The 16,805-nt window shown below is 37.3% G+C and overlaps 1 protein-coding gene across 3 annotated transcripts in view; it reads left to right on the forward strand.

Annotated features, from left to right (window-relative positions):
* CFAP299 (cilia and flagella associated protein 299) overlaps positions 1 to 16,805 on the forward strand; it is a 494,558-nt gene that overhangs the window by 14,249 nt on the left and 463,504 nt on the right. For all 3 annotated transcript variants that reach the window (XM_074346047.1, XM_045509525.2, XM_010974046.3), the window contains exon 2: positions 2,769 to 2,899. In XM_074346047.1, the coding sequence (XP_074202148.1) occupies positions 2,769 to 2,899 (131 nt within the window). The remainder of the gene's footprint in view (positions 1 to 2,768; positions 2,900 to 16,805) is intronic.

Raw genomic sequence — 16,805 nt, forward strand, 5'->3', positions numbered from 1 at the left:
TAGACAAAGATATAACAAAAAAAGAAAATTACAGGTCAATATCACTGATGGACATAGATGCAAAAATCCTCAACAAAATATTAGCAAATTGAGTACAACAGTACATTTAAAGGATCATACACCATAATCAAGTGGGATTTATCCCAGAGATGCAAGAATGGTTCAGTATCCACAAATAAATCAGTGTGATACAGCATGTTAACAAACTGAAGAATAAAAATCATATGATCATCTCAGTAGAGGCAGTAGATTAAGAGGTACAAAATTCCGGCTGCATGGAAGTGAGTGAGTCATGGTATGAAATGTACAGTGTGGGGAGTAAAGTCCACAACTATGTAATATCTGTAGACTTGTTGTGGTCATCAATTTGCAATGTATAGAAGTATCACATTACTCTGTTGTGTTAGTGGAACTAACACATTTAGTATTTATACTAAACTAATTTAGTATAATAGATCAATTATCCTTAAAAACGAACAAACAAACATACTTATAGAAAAAGAGATCAGATTTGTGCTTACCAGAAGTTGGGGGTGGGTGAGGGGGAATTGAATGAAGGCAGTGAAAAGGTACAAGCATCCAGTTATAAGAGAAATAAGTACTAGGGATGTAATGTAAATGATAATATAAATATAAGTAACACTGCTGTATGTTATATATGAAAGTTGTTAAGAGAGTAAATCCTAAGAGTTCTCATCACAAGGAAAAAATACTTTTTATATTTCTTTTATTTTGTATCTATATAAGATGATGGTTGTGCACTAAACTTGTAATCATTTCATGATGTTTGTAAGTCAAATCATTATGCTGTACACCGTAGACTTAACATAGTGCTGTATGTCAATTATATCTCAATAAAGCTGCAAAAAAATTAAGGTGAAATAAATATTTTTTTCAGTCAAACAAAAGCCAAGATAATTTGTTGTTAGCAGACCTTTATTATAAGAATTGTGAAAGTTTTTTAGGTAGAGGGAAAAATCATATATCACTAGGAAACTTGGGTCTATACAAAGGAATGAAAATCACCAGAAATGCTAAATATGTGAATAAATAAAATGTTTTGTTTCTCAGTTTCTTTAAAGATAATTTCTTTAAAGATGATTGGCCATTTAGAGATGACTTGTGATTCCACCAGTTAGAGCATGGTAATGGTTAAGTGGGAAAACTCCAACTTCAACTTCCTAGTTGTTTTTTCAGTAGGTCTTGTCATCTGTCGCAGTTTACAGTAGTGTCGATGAGTGCAGGGCTATCCAGATGATTTCGTGTGGCCCAGGGAAGGCACACAGGAATGTATAATTCACTCCATATACAAAGTTAATACAGCAACGTTTTAACGGCCTTTATTGTAGAAAATACTGTTGACCACAAGTAACTTATATTCCACTAGAAGAGCCCCACAGTCTCTCAGAGATCAGCTGTGAGTTCTTCCCATAAGCTCACTTTCAGTAATATATTTAAGAAAATTTAGACTCAAATTGTCTCACTTATGTAAATCAAACTCCAAGTCTGCATTGCTTTGTCTGTTAAATATTAATTCCACTAGGTGGAGGCATTTGCTTAGTTTTGTGGTTCACGCTAAAGAAGCCTGGAATAGCAGGTATAATAAGCAGGAAAACAAGTCGGGAAGAAGGCAAGGAGCCTCCCAAAGCCTGGTGCTTTGCATTGTATTAACTTGGCAGATGCATCCATATTGCTGTAGAGTTTGGTATTTGCTTTCGAGTGTTTAGCAAAGCAAAGTAGCAAGTTTTCTATTTTGTTTAAATAGTTTGAACTTTAAAGTAGTCACTATGGGTTGAATAGATTATTAGCCATGCATCTTAAGTTTTCTCTTTTAATTCTGTTAGATAATTCTTGCATTCAGTGATGTATTAAGTAAGGATAAATGTAAAATATATGCTGTTTTCATCATATTTCAGACATTCATGTTTAAGATGATAATGTAAGGATCATTATTAACATATACCTATTTTTATGTAACACTTTATACTCGTAGTACATTAAATTAGCCTTTATATTAGTAACTTCAAGTAAAATGTCACCTCTTCAAATTATGGGAAAATGGTATTCTTTTTTGAATATGCTATGCAAGTGACAGAAATGTGTGAGACAATTCTTAAAGTAAAATATAAAAGGTCTAAAGGATTGTGGGGAGATTTTGTTTTCAGCTTGAAACTTTTTGTGGTCATCTTCTTGGGTTTCTACTTTTCTGTTTTTATTGGTACCAACATTATATGGAAACTATCTTTCTACTCAGATGGGAAATTCATCTGCTTTTTATTTTGTATTTGAAGTTATAATGCTCTGTGTCATCAGTTAATTGACTTCAAGGAAATAAGTCTGAAATGTTGAACTTTCTGAAAGCAACCCAATTTTCTTTTTGTGCAATTGGTTTTTAAAAAAATCTTTTTTTTGTGTGAATACTATTGTCTCTAGTTTTATTGTTTTAAAGATACTTTATTAATTATATACAGCTGTTCTTATAAATTGATTAAAAACACAACAGACTTTTGTCCTCCCGTCCCTTAGAGAAAATTTATTTAAGATTCATGTTATTATTATTTTTTTGGTTTTACATCTCTGGGAAAGGGATGACAAATCATGTTTATAAAAGTATTGTTAGAAAGAATTCTAACTTTTTGTATTTAATAGATCTTGTCTCCTTTTTAAATAATACATTTGATTTTTCGTTTCAAACAATTATTCATATACATTAGATAAAATAAGATGTCTCATTCATCTGCAAATCCAACAATTCATATTCTTTTTAGGATGAAGGCCTGGCCCGCCAGTTGGTGGAGCTAGGCTACCGAGGGACTGGAGAGGTGGTAAAAAGGGAAGATTTTGAAGCAAGGAAAGCAGCTATAGAGATTGCAAGATTGGCTGAAAGAACTCAGAAAACGTAAGTGTCCACATTCCAAATTCAGCTTTTGTATTATATTGTAGAGTCTCTGGAAAAATCCAGTTTGGTTGGCATTGTTGTAATTTAGAAACGTTGGTTGGAGCAGGTGGGACTTGGAATATTCTAAGCATGTGTTCTGCAGATCAGAAACCAGAAGAACTGTGATATGGTTGCAAGAGGGCCACGTGCAACTTTGAGCTACTGGTTTAAGTATGGCCATCATACCAATAAAGTCTTGTTAAAACATAACTCAGTATTATTGACTTTACGTAGTTATATACTAGAAATATGAGTGACTTTTGCCTTAGAGTTCTTTGTACTTTTGTTTTTGAGTTCTTTGTACTTTTGAGGCCTAAATCCTTGGCATCATTTATGTTCTCACATTTTTGTAAACATCAATTCATTGAACTCTATCAACGATCACTGGCTTTTGTCAATGTGACTTATACATGGTTATATAAAATATGAATCCAATAAAGTACATTAAATATATTAAGAAAGAGATGTACACCTGAAGTGATAAGACGTTTGGAAAACGACTTGGCAAGGTAATTGTCTATTTACTTTTTAAAAATGAATGCTAAAGTTGTAAGTGTTGGAGAGGATAATTACTTAGAAATGGGTGTATTATTCTTAGATAACATTTAAAAAATACCCAGTAATTATGGGTTGAAGTCTCCCATGTATTTATTAAAAAAATAACATTTGGTAGTGGAATGTGAATTGGCTCTGGGAATGTGCAATTTTAATTGATCGTTTTAGTGGTTCTTGTGTTTCAGAACTGTAGAGTATTGGAATTTAATATACCGACATTCTGTAACATATTAGTTTTCTATTGCTGCCATAACACATTACTACCAAATTAGTGGCTTAACACAACACAAAGGTATCTCTTCATAGTCCTGTAGGTCAGAAGTCAGAGCACAGTGGCTCAGCTGGTTCTCTGCTCGGTGTATCACAAGGTTGAAATCCTGGTGTTGGCTGGAATGAGTTCTTCTCTGGAGGCTCTGAGGATGAGTCTACTTCTACACTTGTTTAGGCCAATTTCAGTTCCTTGTGATTTTAGGACTGAGGTCTCGTTTCCTTGTCATCTGTCGATCTGGGGACTCATCTTTGCTCCTGTAGGCTCTCACGTTCTTTCTTAGGCTCTCCATGTGGTCACCCTCCAGCAGGAGTGTACCAACCTTTACATTTATCTGACCTCTCCTTACACAATGTCTTTCCTGACTTCAGTCACAGAAAGATCCATCCTTCTAAGGACTCATGTGATCACGCTGGGTCTATCTTGATAATCCACGATAATCTCCCTGTTTTAAGGTCTGTAGCTTACATCTGCCAAGTCCCTTGTATTATGTAATGTAATATATTAACAGGTTCTAAGGCTTAAGGCATTGGCATCCCTGAAGGGGCCATTCTTCTTACCAAAGGTAGTTTATATAAAACTTCAATAATTTATTCAGCACAATTACACTTGACTTCTATTCACAGAAAATTGAGATGATGCAAAGTACATGTGTACATGTGATGTGTCTTATATAAAACATCAGGGGAGTCTTCTCTTTCTGTAGGTATCAATAAATGTTTATCAGTCAGAAGTAGAAGTATAGAGTTTTTTGTGAGATTTTATAAGGAATTAATATATATTCATGTTTTATTAGAGATGTGTCCTATTGTGTATCAAGAGGAGCTGGTCATGTCTAAAGTGTAAATTCTATCTAGGTACACGTCCATTTTGTGTTTGGATCAAAATGATTATTTATTCTATGTAGTCGTGTCTTTAACTGGCCAGAGCTGGAAGTCATCAGACTACTTATTCCACCCGGAGCTGCTAGCATCGGAAGCCTTTTCATCTGCACATCTTCTCATCTCCTTTGTGGGGATGGGCCCCATATGTTTCCTCTTGTCCCACGTGGGAGTTACTTTGTTTCCTTCCCTGCCAGGTCCATTGTGTTATTGGCAGCAGGGCCAGCAGAGTGTGGACACCAAATATGTCCTGTGTCCATATTTGCGTGAGGATCACTTTGAAAACATGCCAACTGGTACCAACTTGGAAACACTTGATTCTACTATCAGATTATCGTACATACTTCTGTGCTGTGTGAGTGAGCAGCCCCAGGTAGATCACAACCCTCTTCTCTAGCACTTACAGAGCACCCATTTCAAGAAGTGCTGGCACCTAAGAGTGTGGCCTGTCACAGATTAGCTTCTCCAGGAAGCAGAAAATGAGAGGAGTACAGAAGGCTTGCTGGGGAAGTAACACCTGTGAAAGGGAAAGTTAGGAAACAGCACTAAGCAAGGTCAGAATCTTGATGCCAAAGTAACATGGACTCTCAGCACAGCAGAAAGCACCAGAGTGAGAGTTGTCCATTAAAGGAGTCCCACATTGGGTGAAATGTCAGGCCCTAGTACCTCGACTGTACCCAGCCATTGGCTGGGGCTGTCCCTCGAAAGTGTGAGGTCAGCTTGAAACTGAGGCAGACCCTGGAAGGGTTACAGGCTGAAGGCTCTCAGCTCAGCACTCCTCACAGCCAGGTGGTGAGGCCTTTCTCCCCGGGGTATCTTAGTGATGTGTCCTGTGCCTGCCACAGTTTGCCCCTCGTGATGTTCAGATCCATTTTGTGCGTGTAGGGACCAGCAATTCCAGAGCACCGAGGGCCTCTCTCCCTAAGAGGAGACTCAGAAGGGGAAAGTTAGTGAGATGAGCTACAGTCCCCATCACTGCTGGTTTGAGGGCCAGAGCTGGTTCTCATCATCTCATTCTGCTATCTATCCTAAGTTCTGTGCCTTCAGCTGTCACCTCTCTGAGTCTCAATCATGAGAACGAGGAGGCCCTGGTAATCCTACCCTCCCTTGGCTGGGGTTGCTGCATTTCTCATTCTCTTTTAAAATTCTGTAAGGGAATATCAAAAGTTGCCCGAGTGAGTCCCTCGAGTTGTCACTTGTTACTCTGCACCCCCATTCTATAACAGCAGTCCCCTGAACTGATCAGCAACAATTACTCTTCACAAGATAGTGCCCCTGCTTCTTGCCTGCTGGCCCTTGGGCATAAGAATCCCAAAGTGCTCATGTGGCAGCCATGGTTTTTAGTTCAGTGAGACACTTGCTGTTTTCCCTGGTGAGAGTGTTCTGAAAGATGGCACCTTACCCATGAACAATATTGCCCCTAAGCTGATGATTCAGCTGTGCCTTCACTGGGCCGTTCCAACACTTTCAGGCTGACAGCTTCCGATGGGGCAGTATGTGATGTGGCCAGAGGATCCCACGGTCATGAACTCCCTCCCACACCTCTTTGTTGTAAAGTGGGTTCCCTGGTTGGGATGCTGTGTTCTATTGGATTCCCTGCCGTGGACTAGGTATTCTGTAAGCACCTAGATAGTGGCTCCAACTGAGGCCAAGGGAGACAGAAGAGGCACACTCATACCTGGAATAGGTAAGTACTCTTGTGGTAGTGAACTTTTGTCCCCTAGGAGACAGAAAGGGCCCAGTGTAGTCAGATTAACTCCATTGTTCTCCTTGAGAAATAGGCCCTACCAGGGACTCAGTATTGGTCTTTGCTGCTGGCATAGCCTGGAAAACTTATGAAATGACAGACCCCACTCTTTGTAGGGTTTATCTGTCCTCCAGAGTATGTCTTATAAAAGCAATGTGACAGCTACCTCTTGTTCATTCTTCCAATCAGTGTGATGTCACTGATGAAATTAATCAATGTGATGTTTTGTGGGATGTCCAGTTGGACCAGATTCCATTATGACAGGTGATAGAGAGTTAGTATAGCCTTGAGGCAAAACTGTGGGTGAATATTGTTGTCTGTTTAATGTGAATTCATTGATTTTGACCTATTTCCCAACTGGGATAGAAAAGAACTCACTCACCAAATCAGTAGCTACATACCATGTACCTGAAGTCATATTAATTTGTTCTAGCAGCCAGCATGGCACCTGCAGTCAACACTGCTACTTAGATGAGCTTGTGGTTGTCTACATTCTCCAGGATCCAGTGTGAGGATTATGCCAACTGCTAAGTTTGACAGTCTAAATTAGAAATTCGACTCAGTTATCCCTGGGTGGATCCATGGACACAGTAGACCTATTATAAACCAACCCTTGGCCACGACTCCATTTGTTATCTTACCTCCATATGTCTTTACTCTAACAGTAGGACCGTGATGATGCTTTGGATCTCCAGATACCAATCTCAGCTGTGACCTTGCATCCAATAGTCTATCAACTATCTGGGTATTCTCCTTTCCTTAGTGTCTACTCATTTAAGTAAATGGTTAAAAGGTCCTTCTGGGGAAGAAAAGAGGGAATCATTGTAATGGATACTTTATATAGCTTTACAGGTCCATTCCTTTAGGACTTGGTAACTTCTTCAGTCAACAGGTTCTTAGTCTGAAAACTGGATCAGGTATGGATACTGGGCAAGACATCCTGACTTTCTATTGGGATGACTGCCTTCAGTGTCAGATAATCAACTTTGATTTCTTATTGTGATACAAATTGAATAATACCATTTTTGGCTGCCCATCTGTTTTGCCCAAAGGAATGCCATGTTCAATAAACCAACTCTATAACTTTCTGTAGGTTCCCTAACCTTGGCAACCACTCTAACCTCATGGGTCTTTATAATAATTACAAGCATCTGGATTCCTGTGGTTAAGCTCCACCTCTTAGCTTCTATTACATCAAGACACCATTATTCCCATTCTTCTCAGCAAGCCAGGGTCTGTGACAGGCTCTTTTACATTTAGCCCTGGACTGCATTGGAGAGCCACTACTGAACTTCTTTCTTAGTGATTCTGGTGCCATTCTGACAAGCACATTTCTGATGGCCTTGGTGACTGGGTATCCTCTGTGTCCTTCCATGGACCATAATCCTATAGTGGATCTTCTGGTCTCACAGAATATGTCCATTGTAGCATGCCCATTTTCCTAAGCCTTTTAATTTATTCCTCAAAATTTGTCCCTGCAATTTAGACATTTCAGTTGTACTCGTTGTGGGCCATTGCTTGTTCCAGGTTCCTTGGAGTCACCCTAACAATGAGCTAAGTGATCCCATCTTCTGGGGTCCTTACCAAAATGCTGTATCTTGTGTTCTGAGAGAGTGCTGCGAGTCAACAAACTGATTTGTTCAGTCTTAGGTCTGGCTTCCCTGTGTAGAATCCACAGAATCTAGTCCCATGAGCACTCCCCCAGTCCTGCTAGTATGTGTTGTTTTGGTCTTGCAGCTCCTTTGGAATCATGTTCCTTTCCTTACTTACCAGATGTGTCCCTGGCTGCGACTTAACCCTCTTATAGGCCTGGTGGTCAGAAGTGGAAGTGGGATATCTCCTGAGGTGGACACATGTCTTATGGGAGAAAGGACTCTGTTTTCTTATTGCATTGCTGCTGCTGATGGTGGGTGTTTCCTAGATCTTATTGGAGAAAGCTAGGCTACTTCTTTAGGTTCAGAAGATTCAGAGGTCTGGGGAGGTCAAAATTTTCAGGAGCAGCTACTCAGTTGTCTCTATTCCATGGGTCAGGATCCCAGATTTTCCTAATCAGAGCTCTGATTTTGATGTAGCAGACCTGCCCCTGCTGGCATCCAGTTGTCTCTGGACTTTAGCCACTGTGCCTATCAAGTCCTATGCTTGATCTTTATTTTCTACTTCCCCACTGCATGAGATGAGGACCTCTTTGGCTTTCTTACTTTGTTGCAATTGTTGGTTAATTGCTCTTAGCTTTGCATTATTAACTTATAGGGCATCGAAGCAATTTAGCAATAATTATCTAATTCCATTGTTCTTATATTTATCATTCTCTATATATTTCAAATGCCCAAATCATCCCATTGGCTTAGACATTCCAGTCTAATTGCATAGCATTCCAGCTTACCACATGAGGACGTTTTAACAGTTGGACTGCCACCTTGTGCTGGGGTTGTCTGCATGCCACTTACTTCCAGGGCTTTGGATCTCATTACTAGAGGGTTCATGGTGAGAGATCCAGTTCCCAAACCCCATCTTACTGGCTTCTGTCTCAGGCTACTCCAGATACAACCTGTCACAGACTAGACTGTTTGGAAAGCAGGCACAGAAATGACTTAAGAATTCAAAAGGCTAACTGGGAGTAATAAACATAAAAGGAAAAGGGTGGAAGCAAAATTGGATAGGGTGAGCTGTCAGACCTTAATGCCCACTTGGCAGTCTCTGCCAGATCAGTGGAAGGTCTGCAAAGCAAAGACTGCCTGTTGAAGGGGTCCCACATTTGGGGGATATAGGTCTTTGAACCATTGTCTTTTTCAGTGATTTGTGAAGGCTACCCCAAGAACAGTAGGACGTCTTCTCAATTGCTGAGGCTGACCAAGAAAGAGTTAACTAAAAGCTGTCAGTTAACCACGCTCCTTGAACCCAGGCAGCAAGTCCTTTTATTTTTATAATTTTATGATTCATTTTTAAGAGTCAGATTTATTGGTGTTTTTAAAGTATTTAATTTGATGAGTTCTGACAAATACAGTAGTGTGACCCCTACCAAAATCAAGATAAGAACATTTCTATCACCCCCAAAAGTTTCCTCACGCCCTTGTATTTATGCCTTCCTGTCAGTTCCTGACAACCACTTGCCTGATTTCTGTACCTAGAGTTTTGCCTTTTCCAGAATGGCATATAAATGGAATCATACAGTATGGAGCCATTTTTTCACTAAGTATAAGGCTTTTGAGACTATGTGGTTACATGCATATTTGTTGTTCTTTTGCTGAGTAATATTTTATTTTATGGATGGACAATGATTTGTGTATCCATCCTTTCTCCACTTGATGGATAGTTGGTTGTTAGTTTTAGGCTTCTCTGATAAACCTGATGTAAATATTTGCAAATAGGTCTTTGTAAAGACATATATTATCTTAGGTAAATACCCAAGAGGGGATTGCTCGTTCATATGGCAGGTGTATATTTAATTTTATAAGAAATTTTCAAATGGGTTTCCAAAGTGTATTACTTTCTCATTAGCAACGTATGAGACTTCCATTTGTACTTCCCAGACAGTGCACATGGTATTTTCGGGTTAATAACTTCAGCCAAGATAGCAGGTATAGTGGTTGGTATTGGATTATAGTTTAACATGTAGTTCCCTACTAATGAATGATACTGAGCATCTTTTGATGTGCTTCTTCGTCATCCATAAGTCTTCTTTGGTGAAATATCTTTTTATTATTGACTATAAGTGTTCTTTATATATTCTGGTTACAAGTTCTTTGCCAGATACACATTTTGTAAATATATTCTCTCTGTGCATTTAAAATTTTTTTTTTAACGGTGTCTTTCAAATAGTAGAAGATTTTAATTGAGATGAAGCACAACTTAACAATTTTCCTTTGTGGTTCAGGGTTATTTTGTGTGTGTAATATTTGAGTATTACAAGGTCACAAATATTTTTTCCTATATTTTCTTCTAGAACTTTTAGAGTTGCAGGTTTTGTATTTAGATATATAATCAACTTTGAGGGTTTTTTTTTTTTTTTTGGTATATTTTTCAAGGTAAGGGTCAAGGATTTTTTTGTTTTGTTTTGTTTTTAAATTTGGATTTACAGTAAAGTGAGAATTTATTAAAGGATGGATAGTACACTCTCAAGGGGAGAGAGGGCAGGCTCAGGTGAGCGGCTGCCCTGAGGTTTTTTTGGCAAGTTGTTACCATGGGGTGTAAAAATGAATAGGCAGAATATTCATTAGGGAGGGAAGGGTCTGGGGTCAGATTTTCATCCCAACTCCACCTTCCCAAAGGGAGGAGGGATTTTTGTCCTTATTTAGTCTGTATCAGAAGAGTCATGGTGTCGGTGCATGATGGGTACTTCTAGTCTGCCAGGCTAATTTTATTGAAATGAGGGCATAATGAGCAAAAGGTTACATTCGGACACTGGAGATTCTTGCCTTTTTCCACCTTTCTTTTTTTGGCCTCTGGGCTGCTTATCACCTCCAAATGTGTAACCACTTATCAGCCCAGAGGTTCCTGCTTCTCTTTCTCTGCCCAGGGACTCCTGGTGCCTATATGATGTATGGATTCCTGCATTTGGCCTGTGGCCCTCCTTTCTGCCCAATTTCTGTCATTTGGTCTGTGTCCTCATTTCTCTGCTCATATCTAGCTATCTGCCTACTCTAACATTATGACTTTTTAATTTGTACTTGATTTAGTTTATATATTCTCTTTTTCTTTGTATCTATATGTTGATATGATATATTCATATATCATTGATATATATATATATATATGTATGTATGTATTAAGAAGCAGACTTTCATGTGAGGGAATAGTCTTTCAGTACACTGATCTGAGTGTGTTTTGTGTATAATATATAATAATAATAATAATTAGTAGTATTGTAACTATCATTTGCTGACGTGTGCCAGGCACTTTAGAGCATTTTATGTTTTGAGATAATTTCTATCTTCTTAAAATTGTTGAGGCTTCTTTTGTGCCCAAGTACATGATAAATCCTAGAAAATGTTCCATGTGCACTTGAAAAGAATGTATATCCTATTTTTGGGGGGTGTAATGCTCTGAAAATATCCACCAAATCCAATTTTTCTATTGTATCATTTAATTTCTCTGTTGCCTTATTTATTTTCTGTCTGGAAGATCTGTCTAGTGATGTTAATGCAGTGTTAGAATCTCCAACAATGATTGTATTCCCATCAATTTCCCCCTTTATCTCTGTTAGTAATTGTTTTATGTACTTAGGTGCTCCTATATTGGGTGCATATATATTAACGAGTGTAATATCCTCATCTTGTATCACTCCTTTAATCATTATAAAATGTCCTTCTTTATCTTTCTTTATGGCCTTTGTTTTAAAGTCTATTTTGTCTGAAATCAGTACTGCTACACTTGCTCTTTTGGCTTTTCCATTTGCATGGAATATCCTTTTCCATCCTTTCACTCTTAATCTATATGTGTCCTTCTCCCTAAAGTGGGTCTCTTGTATGCAGCATTTTGAAGGTTCTTGCTTTATTATCCAGTCTGCCACTCTATGTCTTTTGATTGGAGCATTTAGTATATGTTTTAGCTTATTTAATGTTGACAACCACCTTGTCAATATAATTATCTCCATTTTACAGTGGAAAAGCTGAGTACTTAGAGTTTACATATCAGTTTAAACAACCATTGAGAGGCAGTTGTAGGATGAAAGCCCAAGCAGTCTGGTGTTGGATCCTGGATTCGTAACTACTACACTTCATTGCCTCATTTAATGAAATAAGGTCACTAAATGCCTTATCCTCAGCACATAGCCTCTTCCTTTTACATTATACTCTATGTGTTCTCAATCATGTGAGTTGTATGACCAAGCTAATACTAAGGTGAAATCATAAGCACCAATTACTACCTGGTAATATTGGATTTGGAAAGGGAGTCATGAAATGCAGGTTTATCTTTATCAGAATCTGGGTAGCTTGTTTCATTTACTTTAAGTAGCAAATTGGGCAATACAGACTTTTGATGACTAAACATTCATGTCCTTAATATGTTTACTTTAACACAATATTAAATCAGTTCTGAAAAGGTGCAGGTGTGTTTGGGTAGCTTTTCTCTCTAAGTAGTGAATTTGTAACATTAGCAAAAATGTTTTTGCACCTGGATTTGGATAGCGATAATAAACTTTCTCAGCCTAAGAATAAATTTGGACTCCTTTAAAACATGTTTTTATGTGATTTAATAATATTCTAAATGTAAATAATTTTGGAAAACCCTACAGCAATAAATAAATAAAATTTGTTTACATAGGTGCAACAAAACATTTCCTTTTAGTAGGGATTGTTTCTGCTTGTAACAAGTTAATAATCTTCAAGCAAAAGGGGCTAGATTAGAGGCAGTAATTTGTTTATGGAGTCCAGGGCTGTTATTTATAGGTTTAAAATGATTCTGCTCTTTTGAATCCTTTTCTTCTATTTTTTAGTACCAACTGATAGTTCTGGTTTATTTCTTTTGTGAAGATGAAGCTTGTTCCTGGCACAGACTCTGCACTGGCTCTTCTTTTTATTCGGAAAACTCTTCTGCCTGATTGATCATTATGTGGCTGTCTTCTCTCGGTCATTCAGATCAACAGTCCATATCTCAGTATCTCAGTGGAGGTATCCCCAGACTGTCAGTCCAAACTAGCCACACAGTTGCTTGCTACAACGTTGCTCTATTTTATTTTTCTCTGAGGTCTTAATAGGTTTTTGTTTGTCTTGATTGATTGATATATGCCGTCTTTCTCCTCAACTACAAGTAAGCTCTGTATGAGCAGGTATATTTCTTTTGTTCACCACTGTCTCACCAGTCAACCTTAGTGCCCGATAAATAGTAAGTTCTCAACTACTAGTTGAATAAATGACTTTTTGATTCAGGACTTCAGAGTGCCAGATGCTAGATGTATTACGGATGAAGTAGCAGTAAAACGGTTTGTCGCTGAATTTGCAACATTGATGTTTATCTCGCATTGCCAATGGAGTCCCAGGTATGGCGCCCATAGCTTCAGTAACTTATCTCATGCATTTTGAATCTACCTTCTTTTAAAAAAAATCACATTATCAAAACCTATACCTACTTATATCTTCTAAAAACTTAACTTCTATGTGTAATTAGTACTTAGGAAAATTGCTCCTAAGTTAGATTGAGAATCAATGGCAATGATTAACAGGTCAATAGCTAAGTAGCATTTATGTATCATATATAACATACATGATCTATAAATATGTGTAATATAAACTTTATATTTGTGGTATAAATACACATTACACAAAATTTACAGTCTTAAGCATTTTAAAGGGTACAGTTCAGTACAGTATATTTACATTATTGTGCAACCAATCTTCAGAACTTTTTGGTCTTAGGATACTGAAACTCTATACCTATTGAACAAAACTCTCTCTTTTCCACTCCCCCAGCCCCTACTACCCCCATTCTACTTTCTGTCTCTGTGATTTTGACTACTTTAAGATACCTCAGATAAGTGGAATCATATACTATTGTCTATTTTAATACTGGTTTATTTCACTTAACATGATGTCCTCCAAGGTTCATCCATGTTGTAGCATGTTTCAGAATTTCCTTTGTGATTTTCTGAAGAGCATATTAATTTTTTTAGTCTTTTTTTCAGCTCTTAAAAAGTATTAACTATATGCCAGATATTATTATTATTATATATAGCCTTGACAGTAGTTATTAATATCAACTCACATGCCTTTTTTTTTGGCTGATCAAAACTTCAGAATTATGGATGATATTTTTATGATACCTATCCATCAGGATATGCCATGTCTTAATTGAAAAGTAAAAAAGGTACATCACACATAAGCTCTAAGAGGAATAACTTTAGGTAGACATGGGGATGTCAGTACATTCAGCACACAGATTATTTAATGGGCCTTGTACATTTGCTTCTAGAATGTCAAAAGCATGGGTCATGGACATGTTCTCCTGGCAGAGGTAGGGATCCAAGGGAGAGAGACTCAGACTTGGGTCTTGAACCGGCACACTGTCATTTCTGTACCGTTCTATTCACCAAGGGAAGTCACAAGGCCAGGCCAGATTCAAGGGGTGAAGAAATAGTCTCTGCCTCTTGATGGAAGAGGGTTGCCAAATTATATTGCAAAGAGCGTAGATGTGGGGAGAGCTATGAAAGACAGAGCCCATTTTTGTAATAATTGGAGCCATTTTTACAGTCACAAATTAACCAACATCCTGAATTCTGTGTTCACCATCCTCTTGTTTTCCTTTTTATGTAATTGTATGTCTATATGTGTTCTAAAAAGTCAATTTTAAATTTTAGTGGTTTTAACTTTACAAAGGATGATACTGCTGAATATACTCTCTTGGGACTTACTTTCTCAGATAATATTTTATTACTAAGAATAATTTATGTTGTTGTGTGTTGCTACAGTTTATTTTTTGCCTTCTCCGTGACATTCTGTTGGTGGTATCACCACTGAGTCTTAAGCATCCTTGTTGAAAGGGATTTGGTTTGCTTATAGGTTTTGCTGTTGTGAACAGAGCTGCTATGAACATGTCTCCTTATGCACATTTCTCCTGGGCATATGCCATCCATTGGGATGTATCAATTGTAGAGTATGTGCATGTTTAACTACTTCTGAAGTAGTTGAGCCAGTTTGCCTTCCTACTACCAATTAGTCAAATGTCTTTTGGCTCTCCATCCCATTCAATACTTGCATGGTCAGAATTTGTTTCCTTTTTGCCATTTGAATATTTTTAAAGTGACTTCTCATTGTAGTATTGATTTGTGTTCCCTAACTGCTAAAGGCATTGAATTGAAAAATCCCTTCATATGTTTTTTGGCAATATAGGTTTCTCTTTTGTACTTTTCTTATTTTCTTGTAGGAATACTTTATTTATACTTGTTTCAGCTTTATATACTTCAGGTAGCTTCTTCCAGTTTGCACATTGTCTTCTCCCTTAATTTAAAGTGTCTTTTGATAGTCAGAATGTGAAATTAACTTGGGTATGAGGTTATTAGGAGTCACTGAGTGATTTATACATTTGCTTTAAGTCATGCATAGAGCAGAGATGCATATTGCCACTCCTCCGCACATTCCTTAGATCGTATACTGCTATTTGAGGGACTGGTTAAGAATAGCAGACACCTGAAAGAGGCTTTGATGATATGGGAGAAATTGGGAAGAAAATTCCCTATTAAAAAAAAAAAATCCTAAAATGAAGACATTGTCTTTAGTGTTTTCCTTCAAATCATTGTAACACTTTCATTTTAACATCTTTCAGTTTTAGCATTCCTGAACAATAAAATGGTCAAGTGGTGTCTTTAAAACTATAAACAACTGATAAATATATGTGGTAGGGAGCTATATAACTATAGCTTAATGTCTGTGAAATGAGAATTTGTACATAGTTCAGTACCTTCGTGAAGGTAAACAAAGAAAGGAAAAAATATGAGAAATTTTAGCTGATTTCAAATATAGTTATTTATGATAGTTCAAAATAAAAAATTAGAGTTATTGGCAACTCTAAAATCCTCAGAAACATAACCCTTGATAAATATATTCAAACATTGAAAGCAATATAGGTGTCAGAAAGTGTATTTTTAATGTGCATTATTAGAAGGTAGAGTCTAGATTAAAATTGCAAAACTCAAACCAGATTTAAAATGTACTAGGATTCACCATTTTTACAAAGTTATTGACAAATTCATCCATAAAATTTAACCTTTTTTTATCTGTGTTGTTGTTATTACTTCTTAACAAGTTATTCCTACAAGATCTGTCAGATTATATCATTCTTAAACTAGAAGAAAATGGATTTCTACATACATACGAAGAAAACATACTTCTTAAATGTCATCAGAATGTAAATGTTGATGGTTTTGTCACGGATTGTATGAATTTTGATTTTGTTTTCACAGCTTTTCTATTTTAGCTTTTAAAGAAGGTAGAAAAATGTTCCAAAGCTATGCGCTTCTAAATTTGGTCCTTTCTGACAGGGAGGAATTATTTGAAGCACCTGAAATCTGATCTGAGCCTTGGAGAAAGGTACCACAAAATGATAGCGTACATGATTACAAAGCAAAGAGGATTAGAAAGAGCAATATATTTTTGGAAAAAAGGGCAAGCACACCACTTGGAATGTTTTATCAAGAGAGGGATACAGAAGTGAAAAGTAATCCTTCTGCTTTATTTGGCATTTTTGCTGTGTTCGATTTTGGTCTTTGCATTTGGCAAAGTATATGGAGACTCTGGAGAAGGTCCAGCGAAGATCAGCAAAAGTGATGTAAGGAATGGGGACTAGCTCCTAAGAGAGGGCTCAGTGGGATCAGGACTGTTTAACTTGGAGAAGGGAAGACTAAGGGGTGATTTAACTGTCTTCAAGCATTTGAAAGGTTATTACATGGAAGATGCAGAACAGATGTTCTTTTACCTCCACAGG

Source organism: Camelus bactrianus, chromosome 2, assembly GCF_048773025.1.
Source record: "Camelus bactrianus isolate YW-2024 breed Bactrian camel chromosome 2, ASM4877302v1, whole genome shotgun sequence".
Classification (NCBI taxonomy): Eukaryota; Metazoa; Chordata; class Mammalia; order Artiodactyla; family Camelidae; genus Camelus; species Camelus bactrianus.